At 61.7% G+C, this 21,351-nt stretch overlaps 4 protein-coding genes across 9 annotated transcripts in view; 3 read left to right on the plus strand and 1 right to left on the minus strand.

Annotated features, from left to right (window-relative positions):
• CDC42SE1 (CDC42 small effector 1) overlaps positions 1-4,737 on the plus strand; it is a 5,258-nt gene extending 521 nt beyond the window's left edge. Inside the window, exons 1-5 of one of the 2 annotated variants that reach the window (XM_083878946.1) lie at positions 556-672; positions 2,412-2,580; positions 2,662-2,772; positions 3,587-3,661; positions 3,777-4,737. In XM_083878946.1, the coding sequence (XP_083735072.1) occupies positions 2,527-2,580; positions 2,662-2,772; positions 3,587-3,658 (237 nt within the window). In that variant the 5' untranslated portion in view covers positions 556-672; positions 2,412-2,526 and the 3' untranslated portion in view covers positions 3,659-3,661; positions 3,777-4,737. Of the gene's footprint in view, positions 1-555; positions 673-2,411; positions 2,581-2,661; positions 2,773-3,586; positions 3,662-3,776 lie in introns of those variants that run through there. The other variant, XM_083878947.1, reaches the window with a different exon arrangement.
• A 346-nt stretch (positions 4,738-5,083) lies between these two features.
• On the minus strand, positions 5,084-9,227 carry PRUNE1 (prune exopolyphosphatase 1). 3 transcript variants are annotated; one of them, XM_083878939.1, is made up of 9 exons: positions 8,986-9,227; positions 8,323-8,417; positions 7,244-7,348; positions 6,941-7,149; positions 6,589-6,773; positions 6,355-6,513; positions 6,167-6,261; positions 5,930-6,088; positions 5,084-5,774 (listed from the first exon to the last, which is right to left on the minus strand). In XM_083878939.1, exons 2-9 carry the CDS (start codon positions 8,359-8,361, stop codon positions 5,454-5,456), a joined length of 1,272 nt encoding a protein of 423 aa, XP_083735065.1. In that variant the 5' UTR covers positions 8,362-8,417; positions 8,986-9,227; the 3' UTR covers positions 5,084-5,453. The 3 variants fall into 3 exon arrangements, with proteins under 3 accessions (XP_083735065.1, XP_083735066.1, XP_083735064.1); XM_083878940.1 differs by having other exon boundaries at positions 8,323-8,404; positions 8,506-9,227; XM_083878938.1 differs by having other exon boundaries at positions 8,323-9,227.
• Positions 9,228-9,362: 135 nt separating this feature from the next.
• On the plus strand, positions 9,363-15,377 carry MINDY1 (MINDY lysine 48 deubiquitinase 1). 2 transcript variants are annotated; one of them, XM_083878936.1, is made up of 10 exons: positions 9,363-9,951; positions 10,675-11,592; positions 11,704-11,761; positions 11,861-11,925; positions 12,033-12,191; positions 12,912-13,014; positions 13,485-13,627; positions 13,719-13,910; positions 14,806-14,961; positions 15,044-15,377. In XM_083878936.1, the coding sequence occupies exons 2-10, from the start codon at positions 10,777-10,779 to the stop codon at positions 15,110-15,112; spliced, it is 1,761 nt and encodes a 586-aa protein (XP_083735062.1). In that variant the 5' UTR covers positions 9,363-9,951; positions 10,675-10,776; the 3' UTR covers positions 15,113-15,377. The 2 variants fall into 2 exon arrangements, with proteins under 2 accessions (XP_083735062.1, XP_083735063.1); XM_083878937.1 differs by having other exon boundaries at positions 13,761-13,910.
• A 1,166-nt stretch (positions 15,378-16,543) lies between these two features.
• On the plus strand, positions 16,544-21,333 carry CERS2 (ceramide synthase 2). 2 transcript variants are annotated; one of them, XM_083878942.1, is made up of 11 exons: positions 16,544-16,643; positions 18,082-18,255; positions 18,735-18,852; positions 18,944-19,062; positions 19,253-19,310; positions 19,391-19,441; positions 19,645-19,737; positions 19,909-20,037; positions 20,129-20,235; positions 20,335-20,488; positions 20,729-21,333. In XM_083878942.1, exons 2-11 carry the CDS (start codon positions 18,083-18,085, stop codon positions 20,855-20,857), a joined length of 1,131 nt encoding a protein of 376 aa, XP_083735068.1. In that variant the 5' UTR covers positions 16,544-16,643; position 18,082; the 3' UTR covers positions 20,858-21,333. The 2 variants fall into 2 exon arrangements, with proteins under 2 accessions (XP_083735068.1, XP_083735067.1); XM_083878941.1 differs by lacking the exon at positions 16,544-16,643 and adding an exon at positions 17,950-17,974.
• Positions 21,334-21,351: the final 18 nt, after the last annotated feature.

The raw sequence follows: 21,351 nt of genomic DNA on the forward strand, positions 1-21,351 counted from the left end.
CCCCAGGGTCCTCAAACCCTACCGGGATCCCAAACCCCACCGGGACCCCCGGGAGTCCCAAACCCCGCCGGGACCTCCCTATACCCTGCCAGGACCCCGGGATCCCAAACCCTACGAGGACCTCCCTATACCCCGCCAGGACCCCCAGGGTCCCCAGACCCCTCCAGGACCCCGTAACTCCCCATTTTCCCCGGGGGTCGCACCCGGCCCCGTCCCAGGCAAAGGGAATTCACCTCCCGCTTTGCCGCCCCATCCCGGGGGTCCCAGGACTTTCACCTCCTCTCCCCTTTTCCCCCGAGCCCCCGGAGCCCCCAGTGGGTGGGCAGGGGGTGTCCCCCCAGCGGGTCCCGGGGGTCTCCCAGCGGGTCCCCCCAGCGGGTCCCGGGGGTCTCAGAGCGGGTACCCGGGCAGGGGGTGTCCCCCCAGCGGGTCCCGGGGGTCTCGGACCGGCCCCCCCCCGCCCGCCGGTGACGCAGAGCCGGAGCTGGGTCGGTGCTTTCCCAACCGGGAAGTCGTTTCGCCCTGTGCCGGCTCGGGCCGGGCCCAAACCCGCCCTGCCCGGGGCCCCCGGGGGGGCTGAGCCCGGACACGGCTCATGGCAGGGCTGGGGGGACCCTGAGACCCCCCGGGACCCCCAGCAGAACCGGCCCTTTGCAAAGACGTGAGACCCTGGTGGGTGCCCCAGGGGGGTTTTGGGGGGGCTGGAGGGGTCTGGGCAGGGGGGAACCCATGGAGGGTTTTGTGGGGAGTCACTGGGGGCTCCTACGAGGCTTTGGGGGCTCCACAATGAGGCTTTTCAGCCCCCCTGGAGTGGGTTTAGTGCTGAGCTCGGGGGGTTCCTCCCCAGCCAGGCCCTTCCCAGCGTTTCCTAAAGGAAATCGGGCTGGGGAAATGGAAAGGCAGAGCCCCCTCCTCATCTGGGACGGGGACAGGAATGGGGACAGGGGACAGGGGACAGGGACAGGGACAGGAACAGGGGACAGGGACAGGGCACAGGAGCTCCTCTGGTTGTGCCAGGCTGGCAGTGGGGACAGCAGCAAGAGAGGCACCCACCCCACGCCCCCCAGTGCCAGGGAATTCCCGGTTTGCTCCATGGCACCAGGTCCTGGCTGCAGCCCCCCGCTCCCTCCCCGGCAGAGCCGTGCCCGGGGTGGTCTCAGAGCCCCCCGTTTTGGGGGGTCTGCCCCGCTCCTTCTCCCCGCCAGCAACAGGAAGTGCAGGCCGGACTTTGGTCCATCCGGTGTCGCCGCCGCAGGGGAAGGGACAGGGACAGGGACAGGGGACAGGGGCAGGGGACAGGGACAGGGACAGGGGACAGGGGACAGGGACAGGGGACAGGGGACAGGGGCAGGGACAGGGGACAGGGGACAGGGACAGGGACAGGGGACAGGGGCAGGGGACAGGGGCAGGGACAGGGGACAGGGACAGGGGACAGGGGACAGGGACAGGGACAGGGGCAGGGGACAGGGACAGGGACAGGGGACAGGGGCAGGGGACAGGGACAGGGACAGGGGACAGGGACAGGGGACGGGGACAGGGGCAGGGGACAGGGACAGGGACAGGGGACAGGGGACGGGGACAGGGGCAGGGGACAGGGACAGGGACAGGGGACAGGGGACAGGGGCAGGGACAGGGACAGGGGGACAGGGACAGGGACAGGGACAGGGACACAGGGACAGGGACAGGGACAGGGGGACAGGGACGGGGACAGGGGACAGGGGACAGGGGACAGGGGACAGGGAGAGGGGAAGGAACTTTTCCTGTTTGCCCGAGCGGGGGGTCCAGCACCTGGGGACCCTCCCGTGGCTGATCCCGGGTTGTGCTCAGGCCCTCATGGGTGGGTGGGTGAGTTCCCTGCCGGGTGTTTTTACAGCAAAAGAGTCATTCTCTCTTTGGCGTGAAGGGAAGTTCCCATTTTGGGGGTGAACCCCCCTTCCCACACCCCCTCGCCTCCCCCAGGCAGCACCGTGGGAGTTTGGGATAAAATCCCACCAGCGCCTGTTTGTTTCTCCCCGGTTTGCTCTTCAAAAAGCTGCAGCGGAAGAGCTCAACCTCCGGCCCCCTTTCGGAAAGGCCGGGATATTTATAACTGCCTGGCTCAGGGAGTTGGGATTTGCTGTGGCTGCCTCCATCCCCCCCAGTCCTGCTGCAGCATCCTTCAGCTGTGTCCTGCTGCCCTGGGGCCCATCCAGCCCTGCCCAGCTCTGGGGGGGTCTCTGTGTGATTCCCACTGCCCCTGGTACATCTTTAATCCCTGGGGGAGATCTCCTTGCAATGCCAGGTGTCCCTTGGGTGCTCTGTGTGTGACCCCAGCTGTCTGCTCTGGCTTTTATTCCTTGGTGCAAAGTTGCTTTAGCATCAATTTGGGGAGGTCAGGCCTGGAAGCATCACCCTCCCTGTCCCACCCACAGCCTCGCAGCTGCTCCTGTCCACGCCGTGCCACCCCGGCCAGGTGTGTCCCCATGGAGTGACCCTGCCCAGGTGTGCCAGCACGGGGGGGACACGCTGGCTGCCACCACCGCCAGCATGAGCGACTTCTGGCACAAGCTGGGCTGCTGCGTCGTGGAGAAGCCCCAGCCCGTGAGTACCCCCAGTGCAGCCTTTTTTTTGGGGAGGGGGCGTGGGGTCAGCAGGGACTCACGGCCTTCATCCCCCTTGCAGAAGAAGAGGAGGAGACGGATCGACCGCTCCATGATCGGGGAGCCCATGAACTTCGTGCACCTGACACACATCGGCTCCGGGGACATGGCTGCGGGAGAGGGGATGCCCATGGTACCCCCACACTGCTGCAGGGCTGGGGGGGCTGCGCTGGGGGGCTGGGGCTCGGTGTTGGGGGTGTTGGGGTTCAGTGTTGGGGGTGTTGGGGTTCAGGGGTGGGTGACAGGGGGTGGCTTTGGGGTGGTGGGTGTTGGTTTTGGGGTGGTAGAGTCTCGTGGTTGGGTGCTGGGTGTTGTTTTGGGGTGCTGGGTCTGAGTTAGGTGGTAGGTGTTGTTTTGGGGTGCTGGGTGTTGTTTTGGGGTGCTGGGTCTCAGGATTGAATGGTGGATGTTGTTTTTGGGGTGCTGGGTCTCAGGGTGGGGTGGCAGGTGTTGTTTTGGGGTGGTGGCTGTTGTTTTGGAGTGCTGGGTCTCAGGGTGGGGTGGCAAGTGTTGTTTTAGGGTGCTGGGTCTCAGGATTGGGTGGTGGGTGTTGTTTTGGGGCACTGGGTGCTGTTTTGGGGCGCTGGGTCTCAGCATTAGGTACTGGGTGTCAGGGTTGGGTGTTGTTTTGGGGTGCTGGGTCTCAGGGTGGGGTGGTGGGTGTTGTTTTGGGGTGCTGGGTGTTGTTTTTGGGGCGCTGGGTCTCAGGATTGGGTGGTGGGTGTTGTTTTGGGGCACTGGGTGTCGTTTTGAGGCGCTGGGTGTTGTTTTGAGGTTCTGGGTCTCAGGGTGGGGTGGTGGGTGCTGTTTTGGGGTGCTGGGTCTCAGGATTGGGTGTTGTTTTGGGGCGCTGGGTGCTGTTTTGGGGCGCTGGGTGCTGTTTTGGGGTGCTGGCTCTCCCGGCTGGGCAGGAGGTGGCCCAGGTGGGTGACAGGCCCTCTCTGCAGACCGGGGCTGTGCAGGAGATGAGGTCCAAGGGCGGCCGGGAGCGACAGTGGAGCAATTCCCGCGTGTTGTAGCCTGTGAGTACCCGGCCCTGGCACCCCCAGTGTCCCCTCAGAGCCACCCCCCTCTGAGGAACACCCCCCTGAGCCCCCACCTGGGCGCTCCCATAACTCATCCCCCGGGATCTTGCAGATTTCCTGGCTTTTCCAGCCCAAACTTGAACTGCCTGATCCCCCCCCGCTGGAGGAGAAGCCGACCTCGAGTGCTTTAACCCCGCGGTATTTATGCAGCACCATCCTCACCCAGCTCCCGGTGATTTTGGGTCGTCGTCCCTCTGGAAAATCCCTCCTTCACTGGCTGGTGACACGGGGAAGGAGCGGGGACAGCAGCTCCCATCTCCTGCCCCACCTGGAAAGGACACAGCCACCCCTCTGAAAACACCCCAGGAGCTGCCAGGCGCAGCCCCACACGTGCCAAACCCTCCCCAAGTTTTCCCTTTTTCCGCTCCCGTGTCTCCCATGGGCTGCATGGTGGTGCCTCAGTTTCCCCAGGGGAACAGTCACGGTGCAGAGGCAGATTTGGTGCCTCCCAGAACATCACAGAGGAGCAAAACCAGGATTAAGCCCTGACATTCCGGTGCCAAACCGGAATTAAACCCAAGATGTTCTGGTGTCAAAACCAGGATTATTCGATTTGGAACTTAAACCCCAATTCTTGGGAGCAAAACCGGGATTAAACCCCGATGCTTTTGGTGCCAAACCAGGATCAAACCCCCAGTGCTCGGGTGTGTCCCCGAGCCCACAGTGCCTCCAGCTGGCATTCCCACCGCCGCCAAACTCCCACCTCCCTCCTTTTTTTAGGATATGTCCCTATTTTTAAACTCCAAAACCCACCTGAGCAGCCTCCAATCGCCTCAGGCAGGACCGTGGTGGGTCCCCCCTCCACCCGGGATTGTCCCCAGCCCTGGGTGAGGCTGGACAGGGCCTGACCCGGGAAGGGCTCCGGAATTCAGGCGCGGGTGTACATAGTTTAATTAGCGCCAGGATTAAATATTAATTAGCACGTGCTGGGTGACAGAGCCTTTCCCCTCCCCTGTGCTCCAGCTCTGGGCTTTTCCAGCCCCGTGTCACGCTCGGGTCAGGGGGGTTTTTTTTGGGGAAAAAAAAAAACATTCCACCCTTGAAATAAATGCCTTGTGCTGGCCCAAGGGGTGGGGGCACAAGCTGCTCCAGGCTCCTCACTCCCTCCTCTGCTCCTGGAGCAGACAAATCCACTGGGAAAAGCCAAGCCCACTGATACTCACAGCAGGCACAGGCCATGACTTCTTATGGCAAAGCCAGTTTTCCTCCCAGCTGGGCTGTGCTGGGAGTGTGGCTGCACTGACACCCCCTCCTTGGACACCCCAAAATGTTCCTCTGACCCACCATTGAGGGGATTGCACCCCCACCTCGAGTGGGGCAGCGCCAGACCCATCCCAGAATAAAAACCAAGAGCCAAAATTGGATAAAAGGGAAATTTAATCCTTGGAAAACAGTGAAAATCCTGGACGGCTGCATGTCTGGACCCACCCTCTGGGCCCCCCTCTGCTCCCCCAAAGGAAGGAAGATCATTAAGAATTCATTAACTTCCCCACCTCAATGCCTTCATTAAAGGAGTGCAATTACTGCCCATGGCATCCCCAAAAACCCACCCTGGGGACCACTGGGGCAGAGGGAGCCATTGGGGCAGGGGACAAACCGTGATGAGAGCCAAGAGCTGAGCTCTGGCAAAGGCAGTTCCACCCTCCCCACACCCAGGCACCCCACCAGGGCCTGCTCAGGGACCCCAATTTCTCATCCAGACCCCAAAAAGCCCAGGGGGTGCCTGCTGCTATTTGGGGGAGCCGGGGGGCTGCCCCACGGCGATGCGGCTGACCCTCTCCAGGACATCCTGGGGACACAGCGGGGGCACGGCCTGTGCCAGGGGACACTCCTCCACCAGGCTGTTCATGGGGGTGGGCGGGGGCACCACCTCCTCCTCGGGGCCCCCTGCAGCCCCCAGGCCCCCCAGGGCTGCCCTCAGGATGGGCAGAACCTTTTTCCGAGCGGCCACGGCGTTGCCCTGGGCGTAGGCAGCCACGCAGGGCCAGGGGCTGGGCAGTGGCTGCAGGAGCAGGGACGGCGTTGTCGCCTCCTCCAGCGCCCGGCACAGCTGCAGGGGAGAGAACACAGGGCTGGGACCTCCTCAGAGCCCCCAAAACTGAGCACAGGGCTGGGACCTCCTCAGAGCCCCCAAATTGGGAGATTCTGGGGCAAACCACAGCTGGGAACTGCCCCAGAGATGCCCAGGCCTGTCCCCTGACTCACAGTGCTGCGGAGGGGCTCCTGGGGGCTGTAGACTGCGAGTTTCCGGGTGGGCTCGTGGCGTTCGTTAAAGGACACGGTCATGGCCACCAGCCCCGCGTAGCCACGGCTCTGGCAGAAAGATTCCAGGTCCTGCAGCAAGCCAGGCCGGAGCAGGAATATCTGCACAGAGCAGAGGAGCCTCAGCATCACCTGTGTGCCACTCCCTGCCTCAGTTTCCCCCTCGCCCCCAAGTCTCACTTCCAGGTCCTCGAAGACGCCGCTGATGGCAACGACCACCTCGTCATTGGAGATGACTTTGAGGTCCTTCCGCAGCATCTGCTCCGTCGTCAGCCCTGGGAGGTGACCAAGGGGTGAGGCCCAGGGCACTTTCCTGTCCCCAAGGAGAGGGGGGACACACCTGGGTGCCACTGCCCGGGGTCACACACCTGTGACATCGAACTTGGCCGCCTGCAGGGCTCCAAACACGGCGTCACGGGCAGGCAGCTCTGGGAACCTCTGCTCCAGCAGGGACACGCAGGCCACGTCCCTGGGGGTCACTTTGCCCGCAGCTGGGCTCAGGTTGATGCAGTCCAGCAAGATGGTGCCTGTGGGGATGAACAGGGCCGTGTTGTCACTGTCCCCCAGGGCTCAGGGCTCAGGCAGGATCTCCCTGTGCTCACCATGCAGCAGTGAGGCTGTGGTTTTGTCCAGCACTCCTGGGGGGCCTTGGAGGATCCTCTCAGTCACCAGCGTGGCACAGGAACCCACCGGCTCCACCGTCACCTGGCACGGGGGGCCACGGTCCTTCTCCAGTGGCCGGTGGTCCAGCACCTCCACCACGGCCTCTTCCAGGGCAGCGTCGGCACTGCTGGGCAACAGGAAGGGTCAGAGCCTGGGAAACCCCTGCATTGCTTCCCTTCCCTAAAAACACCCCAGATTTTGATCAATTCGACCCACCCTGAGTGGCAAAAATCAAGGCTCTGGGCAGGTGGCCCTGGCTGTCCCCACCCTGCCACCCCCCTCCCGGCTCACCCGGGCAGGACGTGGTGATCCACCAGCGTCAGGGAGAGCAGCCCCGCGTGGTGCAGCCCCCCCAGGTCGATCTCATCCCGAAAGATGAGGGAGGAGGCCGGGACGCCCCGATCCCGCAGCAGGAACGTCGTCTCCGTCCGCAGCGCGAAGTCGGCGCGGGGGATGTTCAGCACCGGCACAAAGACGGCGGCTTTGGGAGCCGGGGAGGTCTGCGGCGGTGGGGGTGACACCCAGTGGGGTGACACCCATGGGGGGGCGTCCCCCGGGCCACCCACAGTCCCCGGGACAGTGGCCAAGCCTCACCTGGGCCAGGAAATAAGCCAGAGCCAGAGCTGAAACAGTGGAGTCCAGGTCACAGGCCTCGTTGCCCATCACCACGTGGATCTCCTGGTGCTGCCTGATGTGTTCCTGTAGGGAAGGGAGGCATCAGCACAGCAGCAACAGAGCCCTGTCCTCCAAAAAACCCCCAAACTGCTCCCTGGCCCTCATCACAGTCCCTGGAGCTGCCCATCACAGGTGTCACCCACAGAATCCACCCTCTGGACGAGGTCCTGGCATCCCTGGGCCTGGCTGGGATCCTCTTCTGGCACTAAAAGCTCAGGGTTTTGGGTTGTGTGTGTGTGTGAAGTGAGGTGGGTCAGGGTTCCAGGAAAACTCACCTCAGCCACCGACCTCTGTGGGGACAGGGACCATCCCAGCCCCACAGCCCCGGGAGCATTTAGTGCTTTAACCCATTTGTTCTAAGAAATGCTGAGTTTGGGGCTGGTTGTTGCCCAAAAAACATGATGTCTCACCCTCTTTTGCTTGCCTGCAGCAGCAGGAAAAACATGTCACTCCCCCGTCCCCTGCTCTGTCACACCCACAGGAGCCACCCCATCCCCAGGCCCTGATTATGGGGACAATTCTCTGCTGCCATAACCCAGATTCACTCGTTTTTGGCAGAAGCTGAGGGAAAAAAAAAAAAAACAAACCCAAGAGCAGCTGCAGCTCCAAACCCCGTGGCAGATCTGGAGGCAGGACTGGGATGGGGCTGGGAAAGATTTTGGGGTGTCCCTGGTGTGGCTGTGGCACCTCAGACAGGGCACAGCACTTGGGGCTATTGGCCCTTTGGGCACCCAGCCCATTCCCTGGGCACAGGGACCCCCAGCACCCCTTTTTTTAGGGCTCCCTGTTCCTGCTGAACCCCAGGCCTGTGGGGCACCCCTCTTTCCAGGGCACCCCAGTCCATGGGGTGCTCCTCTCCCCCTGCACCCCCATGTCCCTGCTGGCTCCTCCCTGGGCACCCCCTGCACCCCAATCCCGCAGCTGGTGGGGCCGGGGTGCTCATGTTTCCATAGATCCCAATCCCCAAAGACCCCAGAGCCCCCCCGAGCCCTCCGTACCTGCAGAGCTGCCCGGCTCCCCGCCACAAACTGCTCCATGACGGCGCCGATCCGCGCCCCGAACCGCCAGAGTGACCCCAGGATAACCCAGTACGGCCAGTATGACCCAATATAGCCCACTATAACCCCAGTATAACTGAGTACATCCCACTATAACTCCAGTATGACCCAGTACGGCCCACTATAACCCAGTACGGCCCAGTATAACCCCAGTGTAACCCAGTACAGCCCACTATAACCCCAGTATAACTGAGTACATCCCACTATAACCCCAGTATGACCCAGTACGGCCCAGTATAACCCCAGTGTAACCCAGTACGGCCCACTATAACCCCAGTATGACCCACTACAGCCCACTATAACCCCAGTATGACCCAGTACAGCCCAGTATAACCCCACTATAACCCAGTACAGCCCGGTACTACCCAGCACGACCCAGTATAACCCAGTAGAGCCAGGCAGGGCCCAGTACAGCCCAGCACAACCCCGTACGACCCAGTATAACCCAGTACAGACCAGTATAACCTAGTACAGCCCAGTATAATCCAGTACAATGCAATATAACCCAGTACAGCCCAGTATAACCCAGTACAACCCAGTACACCCCAGTACAACCCAGTACACCCCAGTAGAACCAGGTACACCCCTGTACAGCTCGGTACAGCCCAGTATAACCCAGTACAGCCCAGTACAACTCAACAGAGCCCAGTACAGCCCAGTACAGCCCAGTACAACCCAGTACAACCCAGTACAGCCCGGTACAACTCAATACAGCCCAGTACAGCCCAGTGCACCCCAGTACAGCCCGGTACAACCCAGTACAGCCCAGTACAACTCAAGAGAGCCCGGTACAGCCCGATCCCCCCGGTATAACCGAGAATTCCCAGTATAACCGAGCCCCCGGCCCAGCCCAGCCGGGCCAAGCCCCGCCCCCCGTTGCCGCAGGGGCCGCTGGGAGGGGGCGGGGCCGTTCCCGGCATCCCCCGGGGCTGTGGGGGGGGGGGGGGCTCGGGGGGGTCCCCAAAATCCGCTTTTTTCACCCCAAAATCCCCTCCCGTGACCCCTCCCGCCCCCCTGGGACCCCAGAGCCCTCCCAGGCCCCTCTGACACCCCCCAAACTCCGCTGCGACCCCAAACCGCGACAGCCCAACTCCCCCGGCCTGTCCCACCTCAAAGCGCGGCCCCCCCAAAATTTAATTGCACCCCAAAAAAACAAATTACACCTTTAATCCTTTTCCTCCTCCTCTTCCTCCTCCTCCTCCTCCTCCTCCCCCCGCCCTAAATCCGCCTTCCCACAGAAAGCCGGAGGAGGCTGGAGGTGGAAAACAGGCCCGTCAGAAACTGGGAAAAAAGGGGGAAAAACAGGGGAAAAAAAAGAAGAAAAAAGGGACAAAAACAAAAGAAGGGGAAGAGGATAAAAGAAGGGACAGATTAAAAAAAAAATAGGGGTAAAAGAAGACCAGAGAAGCAAAAGAGGAGCGCGAAGGAATAAAAAAGGAGATTAAAGTGGAAAAAAAAAAAAAAGAAGGGGAACGGAGGGAAAAGCGAGAGAAAATAAAAAGAAGGAAGAAGAAACAGAAGGAAAAGGGAATAAAGGAGGAAAGAAGAAGGAGAAAAGCAGGAAAAAAGGTAAAAGGAGGTTTAAAGGGATAAAAAGGAGGGATAAGGCGAAAAAAGAAGGGGGAAAAGAGGAATTAAATAAGGAAAAGTGAGGGAAAAGGAACATAAAGGAGGAAAAAGGAGAAAAAACAAGGAAAACCAGGAGAAAAGGGCAGGGAGGGATCCGAGGGGGGTCAGGGGTCCTGGACGGGGACACCGAGGGGCGGCCACAGCCTGGGACCCCCCTGAGACCCCCCGGGACACCCTGAGACCCCCTTTGGACCCCCCTGAGACCCCCCGGTCACACCCGGGACCCCCCTGGGACCCCCCGGTCACACCCGGGACCCTCCTGGGACCCCCCGGGACCCCTCGGTCACGCCCCGGGATCCCCGGTCAGGCCGGTCCGGCCGGTCCCGCCGCGGGCTCGGGGCGGAGCCGCCAGTGGGAATTCAAACCCATCGCGTTCCCTCCCCTCTGTGCTTTATTTTATTATATTTTATTATATCTTATTATATTTTATTTTTATTTTAATTTAATTTTTTTAATTTTTATTTTTATTTTATTTTATATTTTATTTTCTTTTAAAAAATATTTTTTATTTTATATTTTATTTTCTTTTTTTAAAATATTTTTTTATTTTATTTTATTTTACCTATATATTTATATTTTACTTATATTTATATTTTACCTATATATTTACCTATATATTTATATTTATATTTATATTTATATTTATTTCTTTTCCTCCACCAGCCCCATTTCCTTCCCAAGGCGGATTTGGGATGCGGCTGCCCCCGCCCGGCCCCGGGGCGTTCCCAGGAGCCTGAACAGAGCCGGAGCAACAGGAGGGACCCCATGGAACAGGAGGGGACATCACCGGCCACCCCCGGTGGGGGGGACACAACTCCTGCTGCTGGGGACAGAATTCCTGGTGTTGGGGACGAAATTCCCAGTGTTGGGGATGGAATTCCCACTGTTGGGGATGAAATTTCCAGTGTTGGGGAGGAAATCTCCAGTGTCAGGGATGGAATTCCCAATGTTGGGGATGGAGTTCCCAGTGTCAGGGATAGAATTCCTGGTGCTGGGGAGGAAATCTCCAGTGTTGGGGATGGAATTCCCAATGTTGGGGACGGAATTCCCAATGTCAGGGATGGAATTCCCAATGTTGGGGAGGAAATCTCCAGTGTTGGGGATGAAATTCCTGGTGTTCGAGATGAAATTCCCAACGTTGGGGATGAAATCTCCAGTGTCAGGGATAGAATTCCCGGTGTTGGGGACAGAATTCCCAGAATTTCCAGTGTTGGGGATGAAATCTCTGGTGTCAGGGACAGAATTCCCAGTGTCATCAGTGATGAAGTTCCCACTATTGGACACGGAATTCCCAGTTCCAGCCAGGCAAATCCCGCCCGGGCCAGGGAAGGCACCGAGGGGGGATCCAGCCCCAAGAGACCCCCGGGAGGCTCCCCCGATCAGCCCCGGCAGCAGCAGCCCCTGCAGGGAGGGGGGTCCTCTCTGGGAGCCCCCCGGGCGCAGCCCCCGGCCCGGGAGGAGGATTTTTACTGCGTGAAATGGATCAGCTGGAAAGGGCAGAGGACACCCGTGGTCACCCAGAGCGAGAACGGGCCCTGCCCGCTCCTGGCCATCATCAACACCCTCCTCCTGCAGTGGAAGGTAACAGGGGGGTCTGGGGGGGAGTTCTGAGGGGGGTTTTGGGGTTTTTTCCCCAAATCCCCAAGGGGAGGATCCCAGGGATGGCCCCCAACCTCCTCTGGCTGCTCCCAGGTGAAGCTGCCCCCGCAGAAGGAGGTGATCACGGCCGAGGAGCTGATGGCACATTTGGGTGAGTGTGGGGACACCAGGAATGGGGTGGGGGGCTCTGCTGGGACCCCCCAAATTCCCTCCCCAGTCCCAGCTCTGGGCTGACCCCTCTCTCTGACAGGGAATTGCATCCTGGCCACCCAACCCCGGGACACCTCGGAGGGGCTGCAGCTCAATTTCCAGCAGGTGAGGAGCAACCCCAGGACACCCAACTCCGGGGAGCTCCGTTGGGCTGCAGGATTTGGGGATTCCCACCTCCAGGAGTGACTCCCTGTGTTTCTCCTGCCCCCCAGAACATCAGTGACAGCATGACAGTCCTGCCCAAGCTCTCCACGGGGCTGGACGTCAACGTCAGGTTCACGGGGGTCTCAGATTTCGAGTACACCCCCGAGTGCATCGTCTTCGACCTCCTCAACATCCCCCTGTACCACGGCTGGCTGGTGGACCCCCAGGTGAGCCCCCCTCTCACCTGCCTGGTGGCTTCTCTGGGGCCATGGAGGTGATCCTGGGGCTGGAGGACTCTGCTGGGAGGAGCTGGGGCTGATCCTGAATTGTCCCAGCCCATTTCCCGTCCCTGGGAGTGCTCAGAGCCAGGTTGGACAGGGTTTGGAACAACCTTGTCAAGCAGGAGGTGTCCCCTGCCCCTGGTTTGGGGAATCCAGGTGATCCCAGAATGTCCCAACCCAAACCCCTCTGTGGTGTTTGGGGCAAGGCTTTGAACCAGAGCCAGTGCATGTCCCCTCTGGCCACGGCAGGAGGTTGCACTGGGAGATTTTGGGGGTTTGGGTGGGAATTTCAGGATCTAGGTGGGAATTTTGGAGGGTTTTGGGGTTTCAGGTGAAGCTTTGGGGGGGTTTTGGATGGGAATTTTGGGATCTGGGTAATTTTGGGATCCAGGTGGGATTTTTGGGGGTTTTTGAGGGTTGATTTTGGGGATCCAGGTGGGATTTTGGGGGGGTTTTGAGGGTTAATTTTGGAGATTTGGAGGTGGATTTGGGGATTTTTTTGGGGGTTTCAGGTGAATTTCACAATCCAGGTGGGGGTTTTGGGTGTTTCAGATGAAGTTTTGGGGCAGATTTTGAGGTGAATTTTGCGGATTTGGGGCTTTGAGCATCCCTTCCCTCAGCCACCATCCCCTGCAGGACTTCACCCCTTTCCCTGCCGCCCCACAGATCCCGGAGCAGGTCCAGGCCGTGGGCAAACTCAGCTACAACCAACTGGTGGAGAAAATCATCACCTGCAAACAGGCCAGTGACTCCAGCCTGGTGAGCGAAGGTAACGGCCCCAGTCCCTCCCCGGGGGCATGGCCGGGCCCCTCCAGCCCCTCCACGGCCCCTCCAGGGCCCCTCCAGCCCCTCCACAGCCCCTCCACAGCCCCTCCAGCCCCTCCACGGCCCCTCCACGGCCCCTCCAGCCCCTCCACGGCCCCTCCACAGCCCCTCCACGGCCCCTCCACAGCCCCTCCAGCCCCTCCACGGCCCCTCCGGCCCCTCCACAGCCCCTCCACGGCCCCTCCACGGCCCCTCCAGCCCCTCCACGGCCCCTCCACGGCCCCTCCAGCCCCTCCACGGCCCCTCCACGGCCCCTCCAGCCCCTCCACGGCCCCTCCACGGCCCCTCCACGGCCCCTCCAGCCCCTCCACGGCCCCTCCACGGCCCCTCCACGGCCCCTCCAGCCCCTCCACAGCCCCTCCACGGCCCCTCCAGCCCCTCCACGGCCCCTCCACGGCCCCTCTGTCCCCCCAGGGCTGGTGGCCGAGCAGTTCCTGGAGTCCACAGCATCCCAGCTGACCTTCCACGGGCTGTGTGAGCTCACGGCCCGGGCCCGCGAGGGCGAGCTCGGCGTTTTCTTCCGCAACAACCACTTCAGCACCATGATCAAGCACAAGGTGAGGCCCCCAGACCCTGCCGGGCTCTACCCTGAGCACCCACCCATGGCTGACTGTCTGTCCCCTGTCCCTTGTCGCCCATTGTCCCCAGGGCCACCTGTACCTGCTGGTGACAGACCAGGGCTTCCTGCAGGAGGAGGCGGTGGTGTGGGAGAGCCTGCACAGCGTGGATGGGGACAGCTGCTTCTGTGACACTGATTTCCACCTCAGCCACGCCCCGGGCAAGGAGGTGCCCACCGTGGCCACCCCGGAACACCGGCTGCAGCAGAGCCAGGTGGACCAGGTAAGGGACGAGCTGGTGGCACTGGGGTGTAGAAATTTTCTGTGGATGGCAGGGACAAGGAACTCTGCAGAGCTGAGATGTTGTAGAAACATATTATTATTATTATTATTATTATTATTATTATTATTATTATTATTACAAGGGTGGTGGGTAAAGAGGGTTTTGCCTTCAGCCACCAGCCTGGGCTGGAGCAAAGCCCTGAAGAGAGAAAGGGAGAGAGAGAGAGAAGAGAGCTCAGGGGTAAAAACGGGGCAGGAGCAGGGGAAAAACGTGGGGAGAAAACAGGAGCAAGTGAGGTGAGAGAGAGGAGAGGGGATGGGCCAAGAGAGCAAGTGAAGAGAGCCAAGAGGGTAAGAGAGTAAGAGGGCAAGAGAGGGGAGAGAGGTAAGAGAAGAGGGTAAGAGAGCCAAGAGAAGAGAGCAATCTCCTTGTTCCAATCCATTCTATCTCTTTTTGTGTTGAATATTCTAATTTACAGTGACCAACCCGTGCAAGATACAAAACCTACAGACTTTGCCTGCAGCCTATAAGAACTACTACATTACCGTGTCATTTTATATTCTAAACTCTATAGACTCCTTTCTTATGCACTTGTTCCCTGATGCCTTTGCAGGGTGGAAAGGCAACATTCCTGTGTCTTTTTGTTTTCCTGTCTTTTCACCCATCTCCAGCTCATCACTGTCTTCCTGCCTCCCCATGCCTACATCTCCAAACTGGCTTTCATTCCTATTTCACTCAGGTTTTACACCTCCAGTATTTCTTACCATACAGTCATATTCATAACTCCTTCCTGTCCCATCTTTCCCAACACTGGGGGAGACCTGAGTCCTATCCTGACTCCATGAGGGAATCCTGCAGGTTCTGACCTCCTTTTTATGCTCCTTCTCCCTTCCAGGATTTCATGATGGCCCTGTCCCTGCAGCAGGGCCCCGACCAGCCCTCGGTGCTCAGTGACCTGGAGCTGGCGCGGCAGCTGCAGCACGAGGAGTACCAGCAGCACCATCCTCACCCTCATCCTCAGCCTGGTCCTTCCCAGCTGCTGCCAGCACAGGTAACCAGGTGTCCCCCACACTCCTGGGGGTCTCTGCAGGTGTCCCCTCACCCCAGCACTGTCCCTGTCCCTGTCCCCACAGGCCGGCGGGCGCGTGGCCGGAGAGCGGCGGCAGCGGCAGCGGCCGGACCTGGACTGCACCCTCCTGTAGCACCTCGTGTCCGTGGGGTCCCCACACACCCACAGCCCCCCGAGACCCCTCTCTACATCATCCCGTGGGCTGGAGTGCACACACGGATAAGGGGTGACCGTCTGAGGCCACCCCGAAATTCCCAGTGGCCTTAACACGGGGGGGTCCCACACCTCTGTCTGTGCTCTGGACGTGTGGCTGGGGGGACACGTGCACCTCCTCCCCGTTCAAAATGTGGCCTTAGCCCTTGGCAAGTAAAGGACTTGTCCCCCCTGCACACGGATGTGGCACCGTGACACCAGTGAGGGTTTCTGTGCTCCATGGACACGCGGGGTTGGGGGAACTTGGGGGGATTTGGGGTCACGGTTCTTCTGCAGTGCACACACACACGGGTTTGGGGGGATTTGGGGTCACAGTTCCTCAGCACCGCATGGACACGCGGGTTTATTGGGGGGATTTGGGGTCACGGTGCCTCCGCACCACACACACACACGTGGGTTTGGGGGAGCTGGGGGCATTTGGGGGGTTTGGGGTCACGGTTCTTCCGCCCCGCATGGACATGAAGGTTTGGGGGAATTGGGGGCATTTGGGGGATTTGGGGTCACCGCACACACACGCGGGTTTGGGGTCCCCCTCCGTGGGGTGCAGTGGCGCGGCGCGGCCACCTGAGGGCGACAGTGGCCAGTGGGGTCTATGGGGCTCCATGGGGGCGCAAATGGGGCGCGTTTGGGGGGCCGGGGGGAGCCCAGGGCCCGCACGGGGCTGTACAGGGCCGTATGGGGCCATAGGACCCCCCACAAGGGCATGTGGGGCCATAGGACCCCCACAGGGGCGTGTAGAGGGACATATAGGGGGATACATGGGGTGTGTAGGGATGAGCACAGGGCACACATAGAGCTGGGTATAGGGATGTGTGTATGGGGTGCACAGGGCACACACAGGGCCGTCTATAGGGGGTGCATATGGGGTGTCTATGGGGTGGATATGGGGTATATATGGGGTGTCTATGGGGTATATATTATGGGGTGTCTATAAGGTATCTATGGGGTGTCTATAGGGTGTCTATGGGGTATCTGTGGGGTGTCTATGGGGTATACACGAGGTGTCTATGGGGTGTCTGGGGTATCTATGGCGTGTCTATGGGGTATCTGTGGGGTGTCTGTGGCGTATGTATGGGATGTCTATGGGGTGCAGATGGGGTGTCTATGAGGTGTCTATGGGGTATATATTATGGGGTGTCTATGGGGTATACACGAGGTGTCTATATGGTATATACAGGGTGTCTATGGGGCACCTCAGGTTCTATAGCGAACGCACCGATCCCGTTTCTCGACGATCGATTCCCCACGCCTTGATCCCCGCCCCTCCCCTCCCCACGTCGGGCCCCGCTCTCCCCTCGCGCGGCGTCGCGGTGACGTCACTCCCGGCCTTGCCGTGACGTCACTGCCGCCGCTGCCTGGCGCGGGGCGCGCGCGGCTCCGTGAGGGCTCCGAGCGGCGGCTCCCGAGGGCTCCGAGCGGCGGCTCCTGCGGGGCCCCGGCGGCGGCTGCGGGTGAGTGCGGCCGGGCGGGGGCACCGGGGCCTGTCCCCGCTCCGGGAGGGGCCGCGGGTCGGTTCCCGCTCGGTCCGGCCCCTCCTCACCGGGCCAGGCCGCGGCCAGGCCTCTCTGCGGGCGTTGGGCGCGCACCGGGGCCGTCCCGGGCCTGGCTGGGGGTCTCTCAGAGCCCCCCGGGCGGAGCGGGGCCGTCCCGGGCCTGGCTGGGGGTCTCTCAGAGCCCCCCGGGCGGGGCAGGGCGGAGCGGGGCCGTCCCGGGCCTGGCTGGGGGTCTCTCAGAGCCCCCCGGGCGGGGCAGGGCGGAGCGGGGCCGTCCCGGGCCTGGCTGGGGGTCTCTCAGAGCCCCCCGGGCGGGGCAGGGCGGAGCTGGGACCCCCAAGGCCTCACGGAGGGCCCAGAGCGGCCTCAGGCCCCGCCGGGGTCGCCGCCCCCAGGCCTGAATCCCTCCCGGTGCCGTTTTTATTCTCCACGACTTAAAACCGTCAGGGATTTGTCCTTTCCCAGCAGGATCGGTGCTGAAATCCCCTCCTGGGGAGGGGTCCGGCCTGGCGGTGACCCCCCCCGTCCCCTGCCGGCTCCGTGTCCCCGGTCCCGGCACATCCCCGGTGCCCCCGGGGCAGGAGGAGCTGCGGGCCCTGACCGGGGCCTCACCCCGGCCGCCCACGCTCCCCTCCCGTTACCTGCCCGCGGAACAGCCCCGGGAGCCGGGAATTGCGGCGCCTCCCTCTCTCCCTCCCTCCCTCCCGCCCTTGCGAAACCGGCCGCGGTGGTTCCTCTTCCTCCCGGAGCCGCCCCGGGCCTCGCCACAACCCCTGAGCCGGGCCGGGGATTCGCTTCCCGGGGGGTTTCATCCCCAAACCGACCCCCAAACCGGCCCGGGGGTCGATGATGCGCTGACCCCGCGGCCACAGGCGGTTTTTCCCCGCCCGGGGGGCCCGTCCGGAGCGTTTTTAAGGCACAAAGGTGCTCATTGTGCCGCCGGTAAATCCCTAATCCCGCGCCCTGTGCCGAGCCCGGCCCCGGAGGGGTTTGGGGGGGGATCCGCGCCTCCTTTTCCCACCGGGAATTGGGGTTGGATCGGCCGCGGGATGCTCACACGGCTCTGGGGAGGGAAAACAACATCGAGGGGGGTTTTTCCTGCTCCTCATCCCGCTGTGTTTGCGGGGTCTGGGGGCGGGAGCTCGGCTCTGCCCCCGGGCGGGTTCAGGGCCCCGAGCTGGCGGTCGGAAACAGGACCAAACCCCTGTTAATGATCACCCTGTGACCTCTGGGCGGCTGGAACAAAGTCCTGAGCCCAGCGCCGGCCGGGATTTCACCCGGGGGCCGAGGTGGGGCTTGGGGGCGTTTGGTGCAGCGAGGGGGACGAGGCTGGGGGGGATCAGTGTCTCCTCAGAGGTTTCCCCCCTCACTTCTCCCCCTTTTCCCTCCTCCCCAGAATGTTTCAGACCTTGTACAGCTATTTTTGGTGGGAACGACTGTGGCTCCCGGCAAACCTCACCTGGGCTGACCTGGAGGACCGGGATGGGCGAGTTTATGCCAAAGCCTCTGACCTGTACATCACCCTCCCCTTGGCCTTGCTCTTCCTCGTTGTGCGGCACCTCTTTGAGACGTGAGTCCCTTCCCTGGGGGTCCTGGGCCCCCCATCTGCCTCTCCCCGTGCCCTGGGGGTTGTGGCCCAGCCCTGGGATGTGGCACCTTGTGCTCAGCCCTGCTGGGGGTCCCCGTGGCCCTTTGGGGGTCCCGATCCCCCCACCACAGCCCCACGGGGCTCCCCTTTCCCCACACAAACAGGGCTTTGTGCATCCCCCGCCCTCACCGGGCCTTCAGGGAGGGATTTGTTGGGCAAACAATGGGAACAGACCCGGCTTTGTTGGGATGAGAGAGAGGAGGGGGAATTGCCCTTCAGCCCAGTGGGGACAGCCCGTGACAGAGGGACCCCCCTGTGGCAAAACCCACCCTGGAGGAGGCACAGCAGGATGGGGAGACTGCAGCAGTCAGTGCTTGTGGGTCCCTGGGTGGCTTTGATGGGGCCAGATCATACAGGGGGATGAGAAAGGGGGATATTTACATCCCCAACTCCTTCCCCAGGTACGTGGCCACCCCCCTGGCCGGGCTCCTGAACGTCAAGGAGAAGGTTCGGTTAAAAGCCACCCCCAATGCGGTGCTGGAGAAGTTTTACGCCGCCACCAGCAAACACCCCAAGCAGGTGAGGGGTCCCCAGAGGTGCCTGGGGGGCTGAGGGTGGCAGAGGCAGGGCCCTGTGACACAGCAGGGGCTGTCCTGGTGTCCCCCCCCAGGCCGACGTGGAGATGCTCTCCAAGAAAAGCGGCTGCACCGTGCGCCAGGTCGAGCGCTGGTTCCGCCGCCGCCGCAACCAGGACCGGCCCAGCCTGCTCAAGAAATTCCGGGAGGCCAGGTGAGATTTCCCCCCTTTTTCCTGCCTGGTGTCACTGTCCCTCCACCCCAGGGGGGGCTCTGGGAGCTCCAGCTTGGCCTGGGAGGGTTTTCTGGGAGGGTGGGAGACGTGGGATCCAGGGCCAGTCCATCCTCCTCCTCCCTCCTGCTCCCCGGTGCCCGTCTGAGGACCGTCTGCTTCCTTTTTCCAGTTGGAGATTCACCTTTTACCTTATTGCTTTCATTGCTGGCATGGCTGTCATAGTGGATGTGAGTATTGCCCCCACCCCGTGCTCCCCCAGCCCCCCTGGCCCCTCTGACTCCTGTGTCTCCCCCTCCCCATCCCACAGAAACCCTGGTTCTACGACCTCCGGGAGGTGTGGAAGGGATACCCCATCCAGGTGAGCGTGGATCCCATCCCGGCTGCCAGCCCACGGCTTTTCCTGAGCACCAGCATCAGCAGTGGGAACTGGGGATGCAGGAGGGTCTCTTGGCACCCCTGGGGGTTTGGGGGTCCCCAGGACACCCAGGTGGTGCCCACAGAAGGGGACCAAACCCCTCTGGGGGACACAGAGGACCCTCCCAACCTGTCCCTTGCCCCCAGAGCATGCTGCCCTCCCAGTACTGGTACTACATGATCGAGCTCTCCTTCTACTGGTCGCTGCTCTTCAGCATCGCCTCCGACGTCAAGCGCAAGGTGGGGGCTCTGGGAGGGGCTGGGACACCCTGGGTGGGTTTCCTTCACCCTGTGTGGGCGGGAGGGACCAGCTGGGAGGGTGTGGGGACACCCAGGGGCTGTGGGATGGGGTTTGCCCAAGCTGCTGTAACCCCCCTCCCATTGCTGGGCTCCCCTTTGCTTTGGGCACAGGATTTCAAAGAGCAAATCATCCACCACGTGGCCACCATCATCCTCATCAGCTTCTCCTGGTTCGCCAACTACATCCGAGCCGGGACTCTGATCATGGCCCTGCACGACTCCTCGGATTATCTGCTGGAGGTCGGTGTGTCCCCTGCCTGCCCTGCCCTGCTGTCACCACGTCCCCCTGTCCTGTCCCCTCTCCCCATCTCACCTCCCGTGCCCCCCACAGTCTGCCAAGATGTTCAACTACGCCGGGTGGAGAAACACCTGCAACAACATCTTCATCGTCTTCGCCGCCGTCTTCATCATCACCCGCCTGGTCATCCTGCCCTTCTGGTGAGCCCCGGTGGGCAACGGGGGAAACTGAGGCTGGGGGCATCTCGGGGGGGGTGGGATGGTGGTTCTGCCCGTGACAGGAGTGGGTTTTCCCGGCAGGATCATGCACTGCACGGTGTTTTATCCGCTGGATCTCTACCCCGCTTTCTTCGGCTACTACTTCTTCAACTTCATGATGGTGGTGCTGCAGTCGCTGCACATCTTCTGGGCCTACCTCATCATCCGCATGGCCCAGAAGTTCATAACTGGAAAGGTGAGAGGGGAGCTGGGCCCACGGGGATGTCACAAGGGGAAGGAGCAGCTTTGGGGTGGATGGAGGATGGGGCTTTGCAGGGGAGACCCCCCAGATCCTGAGTCCCGACTGGCCTTGGCTCCCCAGATCCTGGAGAGGCCTCGGTGGGGAGAAACCGCTGTGGTTGGGATGGGGAAACTGAGGCACGGCAGGAAAACGGGGGGAGCTGCTGACTGAACCCCCTTTTCCCTCTACCCACAGGTGGTGGAGGATGAGCGGAGCGACCGCGAGGAGACGGACAACTCCGAGGAGGAGGAGGAGGTGGCCAAGAACGGGCCCCTCTCCAACGGCCACCCCGTCCTCAACAACAACCACCGCAAAACCGACTGAGCGCCCCGGACCCGAGAGCTGCCACCTCCTGCCACCGGCCCGGCCCCTCCGGCCGCTCCACAGCGGGACCCCGGAGCGCCCTCCGGAGCGGGGCCGCAGCTCTGCCTCACACTCACCGCTGGTGCCCTTCCACCTTCTCACCTGCTGCCTTAATCCACTGCGGTTCCCCCCGGGACAGGCGGGGACCCCACCGGGAGGGCTCCCATCCCACCGGGGCGGCTCCTTCCCGCTCCGCAGCCCCTGGGATTGGCTCTGGCCAAAGAGCTCGGCCCCAGCCCCTCGCTGGGCTCTGTAATTCCTACTTTTCCCAACCATTCCTTCACCGGGGGGAGGGGGAAAAAAAAACCCCTTTTTTCCCTGAGCTGTGTCCGGCTGGAAAAAAAGCCGGCTCAACCCCTGCTCCACTGACCTGGGAGGGAGGAGCAGGGAATTCCTGGGTGTTTCAGTGCCTAAATGATGGGATGACACTATGGAAGTACTTGGGGGGGGAAAGG

The sequence above is a fragment of the Zosterops lateralis genome, assembly GCF_965231275.1.
Source record: "Zosterops lateralis genome assembly, chromosome: 27".
Lineage (NCBI taxonomy): Eukaryota > Metazoa > Chordata > Aves > Passeriformes > Zosteropidae > Zosterops > Zosterops lateralis.